The sequence below is a fragment of the Chrysemys picta genome, chromosome 7, assembly GCF_011386835.1.
Source record: "Chrysemys picta bellii isolate R12L10 chromosome 7, ASM1138683v2, whole genome shotgun sequence".
Classification (NCBI taxonomy): Eukaryota; Metazoa; Chordata; order Testudines; family Emydidae; genus Chrysemys; species Chrysemys picta.
The window spans coordinates 83,283,661-83,302,912 of record NC_088797.1 but is presented as its reverse complement, the minus strand read 5'-3'; the positions used below and the strand labels follow the sequence as shown (position 1 = coordinate 83,302,912).

General features: G+C 42.1%; 1 protein-coding gene across 13 annotated transcripts in view; it reads left to right on the top strand.

Moving 5' to 3' along the window:
• CTNNA3 (catenin alpha 3) overlaps positions 1-19,252 on the top strand; it is a 939,042-nt gene that overhangs the window by 845,334 nt on the left and 74,456 nt on the right. For 12 of the 13 annotated variants that reach the window (XM_065553430.1, XM_065553429.1, XM_065553433.1 and 9 more), the window contains one exon: positions 5,425-5,606. In XM_065553430.1, coding sequence (XP_065409502.1) covers positions 5,425-5,606 — 182 coding nt within the window. Of the gene's footprint in view, positions 1-5,424; positions 5,607-19,252 lie in introns of those variants that run through there. The other variant, XR_010589482.1, reaches the window with a different exon arrangement.

Genomic DNA, 19,252 nt, shown 5'->3' with positions numbered 1-19,252 from the left:
GTACCCCGAGGAGGACTGGCCAAGCCTGCCCCGGGCCCGCTACCCCGAGGAGGACTGGCCAAGCCTGCCCCGGGCCCGCTACCCCGAGGAGGACTGGCCAAGCCTGCCCCGGGCCCACTACCCCGAGGAGGACTGGCCAAGGCTGCCCTGTGCCAGCTACTCCGAGGAGGAGCCGAGCCTGCCCCGTGCCAGCTACCCCGAGGAGGAGCTGAGCCTGCCCTTCGCTACCTACCCAGAGGAGCCAATGCTGGTGGAGAGCACTGACGACACTAAGACGGCCCAGGTACCATACGAAGGGGAGTGTGGAAGTAGCCCGGGGGCAGTCGACCCCAGACTGGCTGCTGCACTGCCAGAGCTGATGTCAGTGTGTTGCGGCCAGGATCCCCACTGACAGCAGCGGTCGCTGCTAGGGCCCCGGGCTGGGACGCAGTGGAGTGGGAGGGCCTGCGTCCACCCTGCCACCCACTCCTTGGGTGGCAGACTCCCCCTTTTTCCCCTGGCCTAGAGAGGCTGGGTATTTGCCTGACTATTTGATTATTGCCCTGCCCTGACCTAGGGCCTGGGCTGCTACAAACTCTGACCCAGCCCCTGCTTAAGGGCCTGGGTATTTGCCTGACTGTGTGATTACTGCCCCACCCTGATTGAGGGCTCGGGGCTCTTTTCTGACTGTTGCGAGGTGGTGGGCTACCCCATAGCCCCGCTGAGGGCCGAACCGCGGCCCAAAACTACTACAGGTGGTCTTTTGAAGAATTTATTTAAAAAAACATATGTCTGAAGATCCAAGTATTTAAGGCTTAAAGATGATTGTTCATCTAAAAATCTATGCAAGGATTTTTTTAGAGATGGGATTTTATAATCTTCACCAACTCACTAATGAAATATTTTTAAAGCAAATTTTAAATTAAGGTCCTGTTCTGAGTAAATATTACAGTCATGCACAACTGTTTTTCTCAGTACATTCAGAAACTGACAGTAGATACCTGGGGGTTGGCAAATGCCTGTTAAATGTCTTCATTACCCCTTGAATGGCTCTTTAACAGTTTCAGTGTTGTGCTAATGGGTCTGGCAGGCTGGAGACTGTTTCTCTTTTAAAAAGAACAGGAGTACTTGTGGCACCTTAGAGACTAACAAGTTTATTAGAGCATAAGCTTTCGTGGACTACAGCCCACTTCTTCGGATGCATACAGAGTGGAACATATATTGAGGAGATATATATATATATATATTCACACATACAGAGAGCATAAACAGGTGGGAGTTGTCTTACCAACTCTGAGAGGCCAATTAAGTAAGAGAAAAAAAAACTTTTGAAGTGATAATTAAGCTAGCCTAGTACAGACAGTTTGATAAGAAGTGTGAGAATACTTACAAGGGGAGATAGATTCAATGTTTGTAATGGCTCAGCCATTTCCCAGTCCTTATTCAGTCCTGAGTTGATTGTGTCTAGTTTGCATATCAATTCCAGCTCAGCAGTCTCTCTTTGGAGTCTGTTTTTGAAGTTTTTCTGTTGTAATATAGCCACCTGCAGGTCTGTCATTGAATGACCAGACAGGTTAAAGTGTTCTCCCACTGGTTTTTGAGTATTATGATTCCTGATGTCAGATTTGTGTCCATTAATTCTTTTGCGTAGAGACTGTCCGGTTTGGCCAATGTACATGGCAGAGGGGCATTACTACTAGATCCCCTTCCCAGGAAGACTCAGAGCCTGCAGGAAGGGTCAGAACAGGGATAGGAAAACCAGTAGGGTGCCTCAAATTTTCAGGTGCTCTACCCAGCTGCCTATGCCTGAGGATGGCCCGGGCACCCCCAACTACTTGCCACCCTAGACCACAGCCTAGTTCGCCTAGTGGTAGCCCCCGCCCTGTATATTCCCCATCTCTCATACAACATTATTACGTATCAGAATTTTGAGACATTCTGAGGGCCTTTGACAGTTGCCCTGAGGTTCATCAGCAGAGATTACTCTAATATTAGCCAGTTCATTCCACTGATCTTTCTATTGGAGAAAAATGTGAACTCTCTGCATGGTATGATCAGGAAAATGATAACAGAGGTCTAGAACTGCCCTCAAAAGAGCTGTGTGTTGCCTCGGATGAATACATACTCAAGGACATTATACTTTTGGCTTTCTCTGGTTTATGGACCCAGGATTTCAAGATGTCGTTGCCTCTTACCTCCTGAGGCAGATAAAGACATTAACAAATGGGAGCACAAGCTTATTGGCTTGGTGGCTGTGTGCATTTGGCAGGGGCCTGATCCAAACCTGCTACTATACTTCTCTTGGAAAAGGATGTGGCAGATCAGATTGTGGAGAGTGTTCCTTTTGGGACAGTCTGGAGGACTTTGGGCTTGTCCTCATTGTCTCTAAGCTCCAAGTGGATTCATCCAGTGTTAGGACCACAAAGAGAATGGATGAGAGAGAGTATGAATATTGGTATCAATAGTCGGCAAATGGGCCAGGCCAGGCAGCATGTCACAATTATTTCTCTTTACCCAATGTTTTTTGTTGTTGTTGGGCTTGATAATGTTACAATTGTTTTCATCTGCATCTTTGTATGCATGTATAATCGACAAAGGGGTGGGTGGGAGAATCTCCATTTTCAGATTCATGTCTTCATCCTTCATTTCTTTTGCTGCACGTGGAAAATTGCTTTGTATTCCCTTGAGCCTCTGTACTTTGCTGTGGAGAAGATCAACATACTTGCCTAAGTTACTAGACCACACTGGGACTGAAGCTAAGCAGAAAAGAGCTCCTGGAGCAACTGGCAACTATGACTTCCACTCTCTGTGATGATGATACTTTTCTGCCGCTGCTCTAAGTTTATGAGGGAATCCTGTAATGTGGCTTCTGATTAGTTTATGTAGCAATGTATGATGAGGATGAATGCTGTGGTTTCTGCTTTTCTTGCTTAGGGTTACCATACGTCCGGATTTTCCCGGACATGTCCGGCTTTTGGGGGCTCAAATCCCCGTCCGGGGGGAAATCCCCAAAAGCCGGGCATGTCCGGGAAAATCGGGAGGTCAGCCGGGCCCGCGGGGAGCCGGGCCCGCGGGGAGCCGGGTCAGCCGGGCCGGCGGGGAGCCGGGCCGGCGGGGAGCCGGGTCAGCTGGGCCGGCGGGGAGCCGGGCCGGCGGGGAGCCGGGTCAGCCGGGCCGGCGGGGAGCCGGGCCGGCGGGGAGCCGGGTCAGCCGGGCCCGCGGGGAGCCGGGCCCGTGGGGAGCCGGGTCAGCCGGGCCCGCGGGGAGCCGGGTCGGCCGGGAGCCGGTCAGCTGGGCCGGCGGGGAGCCGGGCCCGCGGGGCTGGGAGCCGGGGGGTGTGCCGGGCCGCCGGGGGCCGGCAGTGCTGGGCAGGCCGGGGGTGGTCGGCCGGGGCCGGCACCCCAGGGCCCGAGCTGACCCAGGCTGGAAACGCCGGGGGGCCAGCCTGGGCCGCGCCTCCTCCCCCCCCACACCCCCCTTACCTGCTTCAGGCTTCCCGCGAATCAAATATTCGTGGGAAGCAGGGGAGGGGGCGGAGACTTTGGGGAGGGGGCGGGGTTGGGCGGGGGTGTAGGCGGGGCTGGGGCGGGGCTGGGGGCCGTGGAATGTCCTCCATTTGGAGGCACAAAATATGGTAACCCTATTCTTGCTATTTTCAGGGCTCTAGATTTGAGTTGCTGGGCTTTGCTTTGTATAAAAGGATGTCCCCACATCTTTCAAAAACTAATCACTGAAACAAAACCTACAAGAACAAAGATAGTTAATTTGGTCAGATGAGGATTCCTGACCTGTTTTATCATTGCGTGAATTCAGGGCACAGTGCATACATACAGTAGCATGTGCACACATTCTCTCTCAGTGAGGAGAAATTCTGGTGGCAGAACCAGTTAAACAGGAAGAAAAGAAAAAAAAGAAAATTTTGAATAGTAGAGCTTCCTCCTACTCAGTTGGATCATCTGTTTTACAGGGCCCTGTCCGCTTTGAACCACAAATAGCTTTCAAAATAGCTGCACGTGCATTTCTGGTGTGAATACAATCATAGATATATATTAGTAGGGCCCTACCAAATTCAGGGTCCATTTTGGTCAATGTCATGGTCATAGGATTTTAAAAATAGTAAATTTCATGATTTCAGCTATTTAAACCTCAAATTTCAAGGCATTGTAATTGTAGGGCTCCTGACCCAAAAAGAAGTTGGGGAGGGGAGGTCACAAGGTTATTGTAGAGGGCGTTGCGGTACTGGTAGCCTTACTTCTGCGTTTCTGCTGGCGCAGTGCTGCCTTCAGAGCTGGGCAGGTGGAGAGCAGTGGCTCCTGGCTGGGAGCCCAATTCTGAAGGCAGAGCCACTGCCAGCAGCAGCGCAGAAGTAAGGATGGCATGGCATGGTATTGCCACCTTTACTTCTACGTTGCTTCCTGCGGAGCTGGGCTCTCAGTCAGCAGTCACCACTCTCTGGCTGTCCAGCTCTGAAGGCACTACAGAAGTAAGGGCGGCAATACTGTGACCTCCCCTAAAATAACCTTGTGACCCCCCATCAACTCCTTTTTGGATCAGGACCCCCAATATGAGAAATGCTGGTGTCCCCCTCCTTCCCCACCATGAAATCTGTATAGTATAGGGTAAAAGCACAGAAAAGACCAGATTTCACAGCCTGTGTCGCGTTTTTCATGGCTGTGAATTTGGTAGGGCCCTATATATTAGTGTTCAGGATGCTTTTGTGTTTGAACATTCTGGTGAAGAAAAATAATCTGCATAAAAGTTTGCAGAAAAATGAGTAAAAAGGGTCACAGATTATGGCAAAGCAGAATAGTGGGCTTTATTGACAAGAATGATTCGCAATTTGTTTCTGCATTCACCCAGATCACCTTCATAGTCAAGAAGATATCAGCATCTTCAGAGTTCTGCATATGTGGGTTTGATGGTTTTTTTACTATTAGTCTCAGATGGTACAATAATTAATATTTTAATCCTTTTAGATGTAGCTTGCCCACAGAGTCTTATTGTTTGAGCTGATCAGAGATTCTGATATGCCTCTCATCATGACTTTCTTAAGGGAGGTGAGAACTGACCGTAGAATGAAGGTTGACTTTTCCCATTGTTAGAATCCCTGCAGAAAAGTTCCAAAGACAATTGATGAATACCATTAAAAAATAAGAGGGGTCATTTTTGGTTAGAAGGTGAGTATTAGGAGATGGACTTGAACTTCAAAGCATGAATTTGATCTGGGTCTACTCAAAATTCAAGAGTATTACATTTCAGAATTTCATTTCATATTGTTCTAGAGATAAGGCCCAGTTATGAAATTGAAAGGTGCTCCGATTGGAGGTGTTGGTTCAGGCCCATGTATATTTAAAACATATATTTAAAGTCCAGTGATTTTGCCAAAAAGAAATTACTCTTAGACACAGACAGATGTTTTGCAAATCAAATTATCTTATGTTTCAGGCTAAAATGACTCAACTGCCAGAGGCTGAAAAAGAAAAGATAGCTGAGCAAGTGGCTGACTTCAAGAAAGTCAAAAGTAAGCTTGATGCAGAGATTGAAATATGGGATGATACCAGCAATGACATCATTGTTTTGGCTAAGAGGATGTGTGTGATTATGATGGAGATGACAGACTTCACAAGGTAATTATGCAGAAAATGATCTTCAATATTTATAAGTGTTAGAGGCAGTTGTCACATTGGTAAAATGAGAAATACTAAGAGTTTACAATGGCAGGGGACAAAATCTTTGTAAAACTGATTGGCAAAGCTAATATAATTGAGGTTTAAAGAATTAGATGTGAAAAGCTGAAACACCAGAAGGGATGTTCAAAGTTTTGCACTCTGTTTATCCCTGAAAGAAAAAACATGATGCTTATCTCTGTCCTCATTTTGTTTTATTTTTTTCCACAGTTTGCTCAGGGATGTTGATCCAGTTGATCCTCTTAGCATTTTAACTTCTTTTCTGTCTTGCTTTCTTTTAGTGAAAGGAATAAATTGACCTAAACTAATTTAAGTTCTCTAGTTAGGAAATATCTCACTTTAAACTGTGAATATGAGATTTACACATCTATTACTTTTGCAACATGTACCATAGCATGCTGTCAAACATGCAGTACACAGCAGACATGCATACAACATGTACTGTACATTGCAAATGACAAGCAAGTAGAAACTTGGACTGATGCATATCTAACTTCACATTTCTTTTGATTGCTTATATTGAGTTACCTTACCTCTTTGCAGTATATGTTATGCTGTATTATACAGTATAAAAACATTCTGATATATTGCAGACAGTTTTAAAGGTAGGCATTTATCTCTGGTGGTGTTAGTAACTGGTCACACTACTACATGCAACAATCTCAGGTTTAGGAATCTATTCTGTGTTGCATTGAATATATGTATATTAACACTCATTAGGCACAATGATATCAAGGGGAAGTGTTGTTCATTATGTGTGTTTATTGATAAAATACTTGTGGATATGTCAAATGTTCCACAGTCCTCCTGGGAACTTCATGCCCTATATGGGTGAATACCATCAGATACCACTGGGTTCCTTTAGAAAAAGACAATCCTTTCCTGTAAGGCAAGGGGAAAATTAAAGGCACCAGGGGCTAGATCCTTACCTGATGTAACTTGATTTAGTTCCATTGGGGTCAACAAAGCTGAACCAATTTACATCAGCTGAGGATCTGGCCCCAAGCTTGTTCCTGTGGAAAGATGGTTTCTATATTTCCTCATGCCGGCACGTCTCAAATTATTCATAATTTGAAATTCCTGACACCCAATGCTTTTAAACTTTATTTTATGAGCATATCTTGCATAATGATATATTACACCTCTATAAAATAAAAAGATGTACTGTAAAGATGGAGATATGTCATACACTTTCACAATTAAAACCTGTCATTCTGCATCTCTCTCACCAAAATACCTGAATTAATGGATTTAGAAATAGGCTCCATTAATCTTGATTAATCTATTCCCGATTTCTCTATGTAGCTCTCATTGATTTCGATGTGAGCCACACTTGCGTGTTCAACATCAGATTTTGCTCTGTTGATGCTTATTCCCATAAAAACCACTGCCACTTAAAATGGGTTGGAGCATAAAACGCAGAAAGATAACGTTACAATCTGAAAGGATGGCAGTTCAATAACTGGAAACAAATTTTTTAGTGGAAAAAATAATGTTCTTTACTCACAGGCCCTGCAACTACAGCACTGGATCAGAAATCACTTGTATTCCAGAGACTCTGAGAAATACTAACATGCTACACCATATAATGCACCTCATATAGCCAAAAAGATCTGAGCAAAAGCAAACACGTTAACAGCAATTTAGGTATTTGCAGTTACTAAGCCAATCCACTACCATCTGGGTCATTTGCCCTGCTCTGTCAGTGCAAAGCAACTGGAAATCAAGCTTATACAGCTACTTGATTCCCCTTGCATAAGAGGTGCCGTCAGTTAGTTTGTGTGTGTGTTCTTTCAGTGTTCTGTTCAGCACTGCACAGATAGCTGGCTTAGCAGACCTTGATAGTACCACCCAGTGTGGTTAAGTGCTGGAGGCTGGAAGGCCGTTGCCTCGCTAATGCTGTTTAGGCTGCTCAGTGCTTCTGCTCTTGGAGCGCCAATGGTATTAGTAGATAGTGCAGTATGGTAATTCAGCAGGCCTGGATGCTACTCATAAAGAAAGACCACTGGCATGGTTTGGTGACAAAGGCACTTGGCCACGGTTATTGCCCTCGAGGCACAGTCCTAGCACCCTGGCTTCATGGTTACAGGTACACTAACACATGAGTGCCCTGTTCAAGGAGTGGCTCTGTCAGCACTGGTAGTTTTTGCTGTCCCCTAGGCCACACAAAGAGTTCAGGTGGGGTATCCTGACCTCTATAGGCTGAGGCAAACAACTGGAATACACAACTTATACACTACCTTACGTATTTCATGACATCTGTTTGTTACTTCCCTTTGCGCCTGATATCTTGGGGAAAACATTCCTATTCATTATTTTGTCAAATCATCTTATCTTGTACTAGATTGGGATGTATATCTACTTGCTGGAATATATTTACGTAAATATTTAGTGCCTACTACACTAGCAACAACTTTGCCAAGTTCATATACTAGACTGTGAACTTGTAAGCATTTGCTTTAATACACGGCCTGACTTTGGTTTACAACCTTTGGTTCAGGCTTCAAATTTGGCACCAGGCCCAGTGCTCTGGGTGTTCTCTCTCCAGCTCACCTTCTGTCTCCTACAATAGGCATCTTGGGTAACTCAGAGCTGACATACACCTGGCACCCAGTGTGGGACATAGCCAGAGGGAAGGAGCTGTGGCCTTAACACTGCTACACTGCATCTATCCTTTGCTCTCAGAACAGTGCCTTGAGACCATAAATAGTTGGGCACAACTTAGAACAAGAGCTCCAGCATAGCTGAAGATCTGGCCATAGTGTGTAGACAGTGCAGATGTTACTAAACTGCAGTTTTTAGTAGATATATATTTTTCTTTAGTCTTTTACTCTTAGATTATGGTTGAAGAGATGCATGTGGTTATTCAGTTTGATTCCCAGTCTTGTGCAGAATGTTTTCCAGTATTATTTCATTTTTTTCTTATTAACCTGCACTTGAACACTTCCCGTGATCGTGCCCACCTTTTGTAGTCAATACCTTTTGATTTATTCTTGAAAGTTGCCAGATTTACAGTCCCAGAAAGTGAAATCCTATAGGTATGCAAAGAATAAGTGGACTCATTGTTGAAGGAAGTGTGGATCTATCCCTTCATGCTACGACTTGTGATTTCAGAAATGGCAAAGAGCAAATATATAGTGCTGAGGGACACGAGTGGCTTTTCCTCCTACCCGCCACATGAAAATCTGATGGTAGAAACTATAATAGTCAAGTCATGCACTGGCTGGACTCATGGTTTGGTACCCCCATCCTGTGATTTAAAAGTTGGACTTGGAAGGAATAAAAGATTCAGATGTCCTATTTGTTTCATCAAAAATTACCCAGATAAATTGTGAATTTGCTTGTCTGTCCAGTTGGTGTCTAAGCTGGTTTCTTGTTTCGTCCAAATTTGTTACTTGCAGTATCAGTCTGTCCTAGTGTGTATATGTTATCCTTCACATTTTTGTAACAATAATACATTTAACTAAAACTAAGTTATTGTTGGCCTCAAAAAAATTATGACTCAGGGAGAACTCTCATTTAAATCAATGGGAATTATGTCTGCATAAATAGTTGGTATTTATGTCTCAAGGTTTTAATGAAAAGTTTTAGTCCTGATTCTTGTTTCTGCCGAACATAATTTTAAATAATTCCCTACCTAGTGGTAATTTAATTAATGATCATTTCCTGCTCATGGTCTGTAGCTAGGTGTTGGTCCATACTACTGTAATTTTATGTAAGAGATATTTTTCCAATTTTGTTGAAACTTTTTATATGAAACACCATCTATTGACTTATTGAAACCCAATATAACTAATATAAGTGCTACCTATGCTCAGACGTCAACTGGGCAATTCTGTCATAAAAAAACTACTATATATGATTGACATAACAGTAGCTGATCAAGGGTGGGAAGACAGAGCTGGACATTTGAAGCAGCTCGTATTGGTGCTAACAGGTGATTTCTGTACTACATACATGGATATTAAACCCACAGTATTTATTATTTTGATTTTGCATGTTTAAATATGTTTTAAAATACATATTATTTGGGGCCCAACATCAGCCACAGGTGCCCTGAGCTATGAATGTGGATAGTTTGGAAGCGAGGCATATGTTGTTCTGAATCACTGAGCCTCTAGCGGCCTAATTTCAGCAGAGTTGATGCTACTGTACAGATAACATCTGAAGTTAGTCAATGCCGGTTTTTTTTTTCCTCTCTCTCTCTTGTGTTTGCTGAAGGTTACGGCTGCTGGAAAAAATTGTGGTAGAGATTTTTCCGGATTTTCTTTAACAGCATCTCAGGGGTCAATCTCAGTTTCTCTGAGAAGGTTGGAGTAAACAAAGTACAAAGAAGAGAAAAATTGTCACTGTACTGCTCAGGCTTCAAAAACACCAGGTAGAAGTAGAAAAATAAATGAAAATTGCTTTTGGACCTGATGGAGCTTTCCAGCCATGTCAACCTACAACCATAACCTTGCTCCCTCACATCTCTCTTTTGGGTGAAACATTTTTAAATTACATATATTTCTACCACTAATACTCTTTCAACAGATTCCTCTTCCATACTACATCATACATCAAGTTGCACTAAGTTACTGCTTAATGTGTGTTTTGAGACAGAAATGAGAAATCAATCCTTTGTGAATGTTGCATTAGAAAATCACCCTTCATGTCCCCTTCCTTCTCTACAGCCACTGATAGACTGCTTACAACAGTTTACATGCAAAGATATTACCTCTCAGGCAATGCTTCCTAAACTAATGAGTACTAATGTTAATGTTAATCTAGTATTATTTTGGGCAAGTCAGTTCACCTTTATGCATAGGTGCTGGAACTGAGTGTGCTGGAGGTGCTTCTGAATCCCCTGGCTTGAAGTGGTTTCCATTATATATGGGGTTTACAATTTGGTTTAATAGCTTTCAGCACCCCCGGCCCCACTATAAAAATTGTTCCAGCACCCCTGCCTTTCTGGGTCTCGGATTCCCCATCTGTAAAATGGGGATAATGATACTTCCTTTGTAAAGCACTTTGATATTTACTGATGAAAAGTCCTATATCAGTGCTAGTTATTATTGAATTCATTTATTACATATTTTCTGTATCATTGATATAATTTTAAAAATGGTTTCCCATGTTATAACACTAGTTCAAGTTGTTGTTGTTTATTATTCTCTGAATGGCCCAAAGTATGCTAAGTGCCATACAAAAAGATTATAAAATGATGTTCCCTGCCCCCTGTTCCTCACAAAAGAGGTTGGCAAACCAGATCTCAGAATCCATCATTGTGTGCCGAATGTGGTGAATTAATATTATAGACACACACGGAACTCAGCTATATCTGAGATGGAGATGAATTTCCCGAAGTCTGTACTTCAGAAAGCTACCATGTCGTGGGACCCAGCTACAAAAGTTAGCAGCCAATAAAGTTAAAACATTGTTTAGACCTGAATTGTGGACATAATCATGTTTTACTATGTTAATGGGCTCAGTATAAGAATCTGAATAGAATGGAAGAGACTAGAGCAGAACTCTGTGTTGTACACAAGGCTCAGAATTTTTAGGGGGAATTGGCATTGTTGGATGAAGCTGGACACATTTGTTGGGACAAGATCTGTTCTGGAGAGAAAGCATTTCTGCTATGGATTGTTCTTTCAGCACAGAATCTTGGCCTCTGAACTAACCAGCTCACCCCTGAACAAAAGAGAAATTGTAATGGTTTGGCAGTGGAGTAAATACATTTTTATGGAACATGGGATTCTGAAGCAGTTGTAATCAAGTAGACGAGGCTATAGCTGGCTGATATGACAGAGTTGTCCTAAGAAAGAATTGCAACAGCTTTTAAAGTAAATGATTCACAGATGTGCTCGGCTTTTTCAAGTAATATTTTTTCTCAAAGCCATATTCTGAGGGAACTGAATATGTTGCAAATAAATAGGCTTGGATACGTTATTGATTCTATGTCCTGTGTCCATTCATTTTTCTTCCAATAAGGAAATAACTCACTTCTTGAGTCCAGACAATTCTGACCATTCCAAAGTTATGACAATTGGTAAGGAACTTTTCAATGCCTTTTTATAATTGTTTTCTTTCACTCACTTGTCCCCAGATGTAGGGCTGAATTGTACTTTTAAAGCACTTACCTGCATTAGGAGAAGTGTGGAGATGTACTCCAGAAGAAACATTTTGTCTACTGGCAGATCCTGACAATCAGGGGTGATGAGCCTGCTGCTATGCCCCTTTACAAGATGCAGCATATTACTCACTGGATGGCAGTCCCATCGGTGTGATTGATACACACACACACACACACACACACACACACACACACAACCAGACGCATCTGGCTTGGGGAGGACTGGTATAAACATGAGGAATGAAGAAGTGTAGCAGTGTGTACATGTGATGGCTGGCCTCCACAGAACAGGGATTGAATCAGGGTCCTCTTTAACAACTCACATCCTCTGTGGATCGGCATAGAGGGAGACCTGTAACACATTCTCACCAGTGGATTATACATGCTTCTCCTACGGCAGGCAAAATCTTCCCCCTGGGGAGAGAGTGAGTGTACACAAAGGTGTGGTGTGTGGGTATACACACACACACACACACACGCTTCCAGAAGATTTTTTGTTAGTTTCTTTTTTTTGTACTCTCATTTTACATGTGTATTAGAACCACTGTAGAGAACCTAGGAATAATATCGCTTTCATTTTTGAGAGGAACATTATTTCATCATTTGGTCAATCATTATTGTGCTCTCCTCCTACTATTTGTTGTCTTGCCATACATAGTAAGAAATTGGCCTATCTACTGCAACAGTTTAAATAACATTCTGGAAAAAAAATATTCAAATTTCTCTTCTGGTTGGCTAAAAAGGCCACATGAAAAATTACTCTTTTTTGTATTGATCTTTTCAAAGCTTTAGAGTAAATGAGATCCCTTTTTTCCCCCAGCATACTTTCAATCAGGAAGATATTTATCAATGTGTGAAGAGAAGTTTCTTTTTGCTGAAATAAAAGGGTATATGTCTGACTGAGGTATTGCTAATAGGGAACACTACACTGTGACTTTTAATGAATTCAGATTGGGATAATAGTAAAACAGGGCTCACTTTTTAGGTGGAGAGGGCAGCCCTGCAGGATCAAGGTTAAGATTAGTATTGCTAGGGGGACCCCATCCCTTACTGTTTAAATCCAGTTCGCCCCGGGGAAAGATCACCCATGAATGAAGGCAACAAAGGAGGTCTAAATGCAAGGATTCCACTGCATTAAGGGAGGCCAGCATCTGATTGAGTGCTCTGAAGGAATGTTATAAAGTATGCATCAAACATAGCCAAAACACTTTCATAGTCATCTTTGTGACTGTATTCATTAAAGATAAAAGGTTTGCTCTGCCTGCTTCCCCATAGCATAAATTAAAGAGGATACCAGTATATCTTCAGTTTCCTTATAAAGTTTTGCAGCAATTTGAAACCTTGCAAAATACTGCTTCTGGTCTGTCCGTTCTGTAGGTCTATCAAAACTGAAGTTCTCTGGGGGCATTGAAGAGTGGCATGTTGATGAGATCGATTCTGCAACCTTTGTTGCTTTGTTCCATCTGTTTGCAACCTTTGTTACTTCTTTCCTTCTGTTTCTGTTCTTCTCTGGCAATAGTTTACTTCTGACTCAGGAGCAGATGTCACAGTCATCTCCAAAGGGACTTACAATCACCTTCTAACCCTCCCACAACTGAAATAATGTGACACAGCCTGGAGAGATTGTGGAATCTCCATAATTGGAAATTTTAAGGACAGGTTAGACAAACACCTCTCAGGGATGGGCTAGATAATACTTAGTCCTGTCATGAATGCAGGGGAATGGACTAGATGACCTCTTGAGGTCCCTTCCAGTCCTATGATTCTATGCTTATCCCTAGAGGTATTCTGAACTGTATGGGCCAGTTCAATGCAGACACAATTACGAAGACAAAAACTATGCATACAAAGTGTATGTGATCAAAGACCAACACTCTTCTCAGCCTCAGTGTTGCAGTCATGATGAGCCTACTGAGAAAAGTGGAAGAACGCAATGGAATATTTGGTGATATTTAACTTTTGAAAGTAGATCCAGTATAAATAACCTTAAGAGAGACCAGGTTGAACTACATGGTATACATACACCTTGCAGGATTCCTATCCCGTTACTTCATGAAGAGGTACAGAATTAAAGAGAATAGAGAGCATTGGCATAATTGATAAAATATCTGATCTAATAGCATGGTATGCCCCAGTGGGAACAGTTACTAAGAAATATAGAAAAAATACTTATCTGTATGGATCGAAAAGACTTAATGAAACAGTTGTGAGAGAAAAATGTATCCTCCCAACATTGGTTGACTTCATCCTCAAAGTGAAAGGACTTACAGTAATCTCCAAGCTGGATACCTTGAGTGCATTTGGAAAATTCCTTTAGCCAAATATTTATTGCACTATTTGGGAAATTTTGCTTTTGAAGATTACCTTTTGGGACTACCAGTGTACTTGAAATTTTTCAAAGAAAGATGGCAAAGTTGTTAACAAATACAAATGGAGTTGTAGTTTTCATGGACAATATTTTAATATATGGGTCTTCAATGGAAGAACACGACATCTCCCAGTTGTATTAGGGCCAGCTGGCCTATGTATGTAAAGAACATTAAGGTAGTGACAAGAGACTACTGTGTGGTAGATGGACAACCAAGCGAACCGTGATTAAAGGTGACTTTAAAATTCCGAACAAAATGAGAGGAGAAATCCTAAATCGTATCCATGAAGGTCATCAAGGTATAATTAAATGCCCTGAAGAGACCAACCAGTCAGTATGGTGCTAGGATGAGCAAAGACATAAACAATAAAGTATTTGCATGTGAATACTGCAGAGCTAACAGACCAACACAAAGAACCTTAATAACAACACCTCTACCAGACAGACCTCGGAGAAGACCAGCTGCAGAATTATGCCAATTCAGACTTCATTACCTGGTCGTAATGAACTATTTTTTGAGGGTATGTAGAAACAATGTACTTGAAAGACATAACATGTCGCAATTTTAACAAGAAACTAAAGTGCGCTTTTGCTTATTTTGGTATTCCAGAACAACTGGAAAATGGACCACAATTCACTGCAGTAGAATTTGAGTCACTCCGAATGAAATATGATTTTGATCATATTACTAGCAGAACCACATTACCTGCAAGCGAACGGAGAGGTTGAGAAAGCTGTACAGACAGCCAAGAAAATCCTACCAGAGGAAGATCCATTCCGTGCTCTTCTGAGCTACAGATCAACACCGATAGCAGTTATTGGATATAATCCAGTACAACTACTGGTGAGAAGACTATTCAGAGCAACTATTCCAATTATGGAAAAGAACCTATCTCCAAAGTAGCCATACATGAAGAAAAAGTAACCAAATTGGACAAAAAGATAAAAAAAAGCTTATGAACACCTTGCAACAGACATCACTCAGTTAGAGAGCTGCTGGGTCTAGAAACTGATGACTGTGTTTGAGCCAACAAGGATGGAGAAAAAGGATGGACAGCTTCAGCTGTTGTACATAACAAGTATTTATTGTCCAGATCATATATGATCGAGACCAACAGTGGAGAGTTCAGCAGAAACCATCGACATCTACAGTTTGTTCCTCAGAAAGAACAATAAACAGAGCAAACTTCACAGGTGGCAGATGCAGAAGAAGGAGAAAAGTCAAAGGTTTCAAACTGATCAGTCAGTCATTGTAACTAATGGACAGCCAGATGACAAGTTATGATACATTCGGATCATGTAATTAAAAAACCAGTATGATTCAGAGACTGTTAACAGGCTGATCTGTTCTTAACTTCAAAGACAGTGTGATAGTGTACATCTTGTAAATGGTCGGAATGTAGAATGTAAAGGGGGAGATGCAATGGAATGCTAAACTGTATTATAGTATTCAGCCACTAAGTGGCGATGTGTAACATACCTTATTTAAACTAACCTCAGCCTTATCTGGCAATACATTAAAGGATCTTATAGACGACATTTCTGGAGTATCTCTCTGAGAAAGAAGCTCTGTACTCAGTCCATATCTGATACAGAAGCCTGACCTGATAGTAGCAGACCTGCAGCCTGCCATGTGCAAGGTGTATGTGACACTCCCTATGCAGAGCATGTACCCCTAAGAAAGAGGGGTTTGTGGATGTGCCTGAGAAGACCCGATCCAATAACTGTGAACCCCTGTATATGGCCTGCATAGGTGCCATGGCCGTTATTCCCATGCCAGAGTCTGCAATAGTGTCTGTAGATGGGCTGCAGAGCTGCCCACTGCCCTGCCCTGCCTGTGGGTCAGGAGTGGATTCCTCATCGTTCACTGTATGAATCCCATTTATTTTGTATGATGAGTATGGCAGATGAATTTTACCGCATCACAATTTGAAGAGGTAAAAACTGCTTGTATAGGTTTGCTTAAGATATATGTAGGGATTCCTAGTTGAAATAATGTAACAGTTTAAAAGGATATATAAATATCTGCAACCTATCCAAATGACCCATTTCACATTTACTCTTGACAATTGAAATTTGTTAATAAAAAACTGTTAATACTGAGGTTGACCCAGTATAAAAGACTGGAACAAGAGGCAAGGCCTGTTGTTTGTTCAAAAGTAAACCTAGGGAGATTGTCTCTTGAAGAATCCTAGTCTTAGACATTACTGCAACTGTAGTCCTTAGGGTAACGCTAAATCTAATTCTTACCATGACCACAAACTCTAACTCTAGCCCAAACATTGGCTCATATGTAACCTTAATTTTATTCTTAGTCTAATCCAAACCCAAATTTCTAATCCTAGCTCATCTTTATGCCCAATCCTAACCACAGCCCTAACCTTAACCCAGCTGTAACCCCCTATCTCTAGTCTCATTTCTGTTAAAATCGCTTGTGTAAAACCCATCTTATTTGGCAAAAATCTGTAAACAGCTAATGGATAAAAGGACTACTTAATTAAATTAATGGATAAAGGAAAGTGTGCGTGTATGTGTGTGTGTGTGTGTAATGTGCTCTGGAAGAGCATTCAATCCACAATTACAAATTCAAAATATCGTACTTGAAAAATAAATTATAATTTGCTTGGGATGAGAGCTGTGTCATGTGGACTGTTGGACCATTTAAAAATAGAAAAGCAAATAAAAACAAATGTATACAGTTAGGTCAAAGTTATTTGATACGTTCATTAATTATCTGGAAAACAGGGCAAATAGCACATTAATTAAATGTGCAGACAATACTAAATTGGGAAGGATTGTTAACACTAATGAGAACATATAAAGAATAGAAAAGGACTTAACATAATTATAAATATTTGAATAAAATAGCAAAATGTGTTACAGCCTGGAAAATGCAAAGTAATACAGGGGACAATAATCCAAAACACAGACAGTTGTGGTGCTGAGATACTCAGAAATCTGTAAGGCTGTATGGTTATAGCAATGTAGGTGAGTTTGACCTGCACAGTGATAACAAAAAAGCTAGAATGATAGGTTTTATGATAGATCTGCATAGATACCATGTTATGGAGCACAAGTAGCATTCTCTCTCTATAAAGCACTGGCCAGTACCTACCATGAATGCTGTATTATGTTCTGAATGTTTCAGTAATGAAACCCTCATGAGCCAGCACACATTAATAACCAAAGTGACTGCATACTCTTATTGTTGTAACCCGAGTTACATTTTTGTTTCCTTAGCAACATTACTAGAGATAAATATAACTAATCTATGTATAACTACAATCAGCATACGGATTTTAGCCATCAGTTGCAAATCGAGCACAGGTATCAAATTATATATGTTTGTGTAATGACCATAATAAAATTAAGCTGGGAAGAGAGAGAATTATATATGTATGCTTAGAGCATAGAAGAAGTCATAAGAGGACTAGTTTACTATTCAAGGATATAATCTCAGTGGCTGTATTAGCTTGCATAGGTTACCTGTTGGGGCTTATTATCAGTAAGTTCATTTCTAAAGCTGGCTTTGCTTTTTTTTGAATCTGCATTTTACACTCCTCAATCTTTCAATCCCTCACGCTCTTTTGTGTACCTTTCCTATCATCAGTACTGTTTGCTTTAACCAAATTCCATTCATAAACCTTTTTTCTGAAATCTGATAAGTAACCTCTATATTCTGCACATACCATTTTCTCCATTTTTCCCAGCTATCCAGTCCCAATTTGTGTTTCCTTGTAAAATTGGGGGGGGGGGGGGAGGGAATGCATCATATGAAACAAAACACTTTTATGGCTGTGGCAATCTCCTCAGTTTCGCCAATGAATATCAATTAATATTTTCATAATTCAGAATACAACAAGAACTCGCTGATGTTGGACAAATTCCTCTTCTCTCCCTTCCCTCACTCCTGATCCTGTCTCTGGACTGTTCACATCTTTTAGGAAGGAAGATCAAAAATAAATATCTATGGGCTATGTTATGGCATCTTAGCCACATCCCACAGAGGATGCAGCACTGGGTATCCTTAAATGTATTCTGGCTAACTTAGTGTGAGGAGCTCTGGAGACCCTGGGAAGCTCATGCTAAAGCAGAGCTATACCACCACTGAATTGCGCCCTCTCTGCCTTTTTCTCTAGTGTAGAACGAGGGGGCAGCCATGAGCCAGTCCTTTTGAAGAGTGTAATGCTTCTGTTCTGACAGGTCCCAACACTTCTTGCATTCAGGGAGAACAAGCGTTGGGATTGTAGCTGGCCCCTTTGCCAGGAATCAAGTTGGAGAAGGTTAAATTTCCCTCCTTCAACTTTCCCACTGGCCAGCCATAATTTGGATGTGTGTATGTTTGTGTGTGTGTGTACATTTATATAAATAATATGTATTTGTCTGTAAATTTAATATATATGTAATATGCATTCTATTCTTTCTTCTTCCTCTTTGCTCTTGGAAGTGTGGAGAATTCACAGCTAGATTCAGGGCCGGCTCTGGCTTTTTGGTCTCCCCAAGCAAAAAAAACAAAAACGGGGCGGCCAGTAAGGCAAAGTGGGGAAAAAAAAAAAAAAAAAACCTGCGGCGCGGCCAGAGTGCGGCTGGGGGGTGCAGGAGAGGGGGAGGGAGCGGGCAGGAGAGAGAGAGAAGGGGACGGCCAGGACTACAGCAGGGGCGCTGCCATGCGGCCCCTCCCGCTGCACCGCCTCCTGCCGCCTGCTGCGAGGGCTCCGCTCCGGTTGGCGGGGAGGGAAGGAAGAGGACTGCCCTGCAGGGTGCTCTGGTTCTCCGCGCCGCCGCCCCCTACAGGGCGGCCGGAGCGGAACAAGAAGAAAAAAAAAAAAAAAAGCAGCGGCCGTGCCACCCTAGGATTGGGCAGAATGCCACCTCGAACAATCTGCCGCCCCAAGCACCAGCTTACTCAACTGGTGCCTGGAGCCGGCCCTGGCTAGATTATTTATTTCAAAATTGTAAAACTCTTTCTGTGTATTTGTGCACCTTCTATTTCTTTCCAGGTACATAACTGCAAATAAAAATACTACCTTTTTAGTTTAGTTTAATGGATCAGCTTTAGTCCCTTGATAAAATAAAACATAATAATCTATGCTTCTGCCAGGT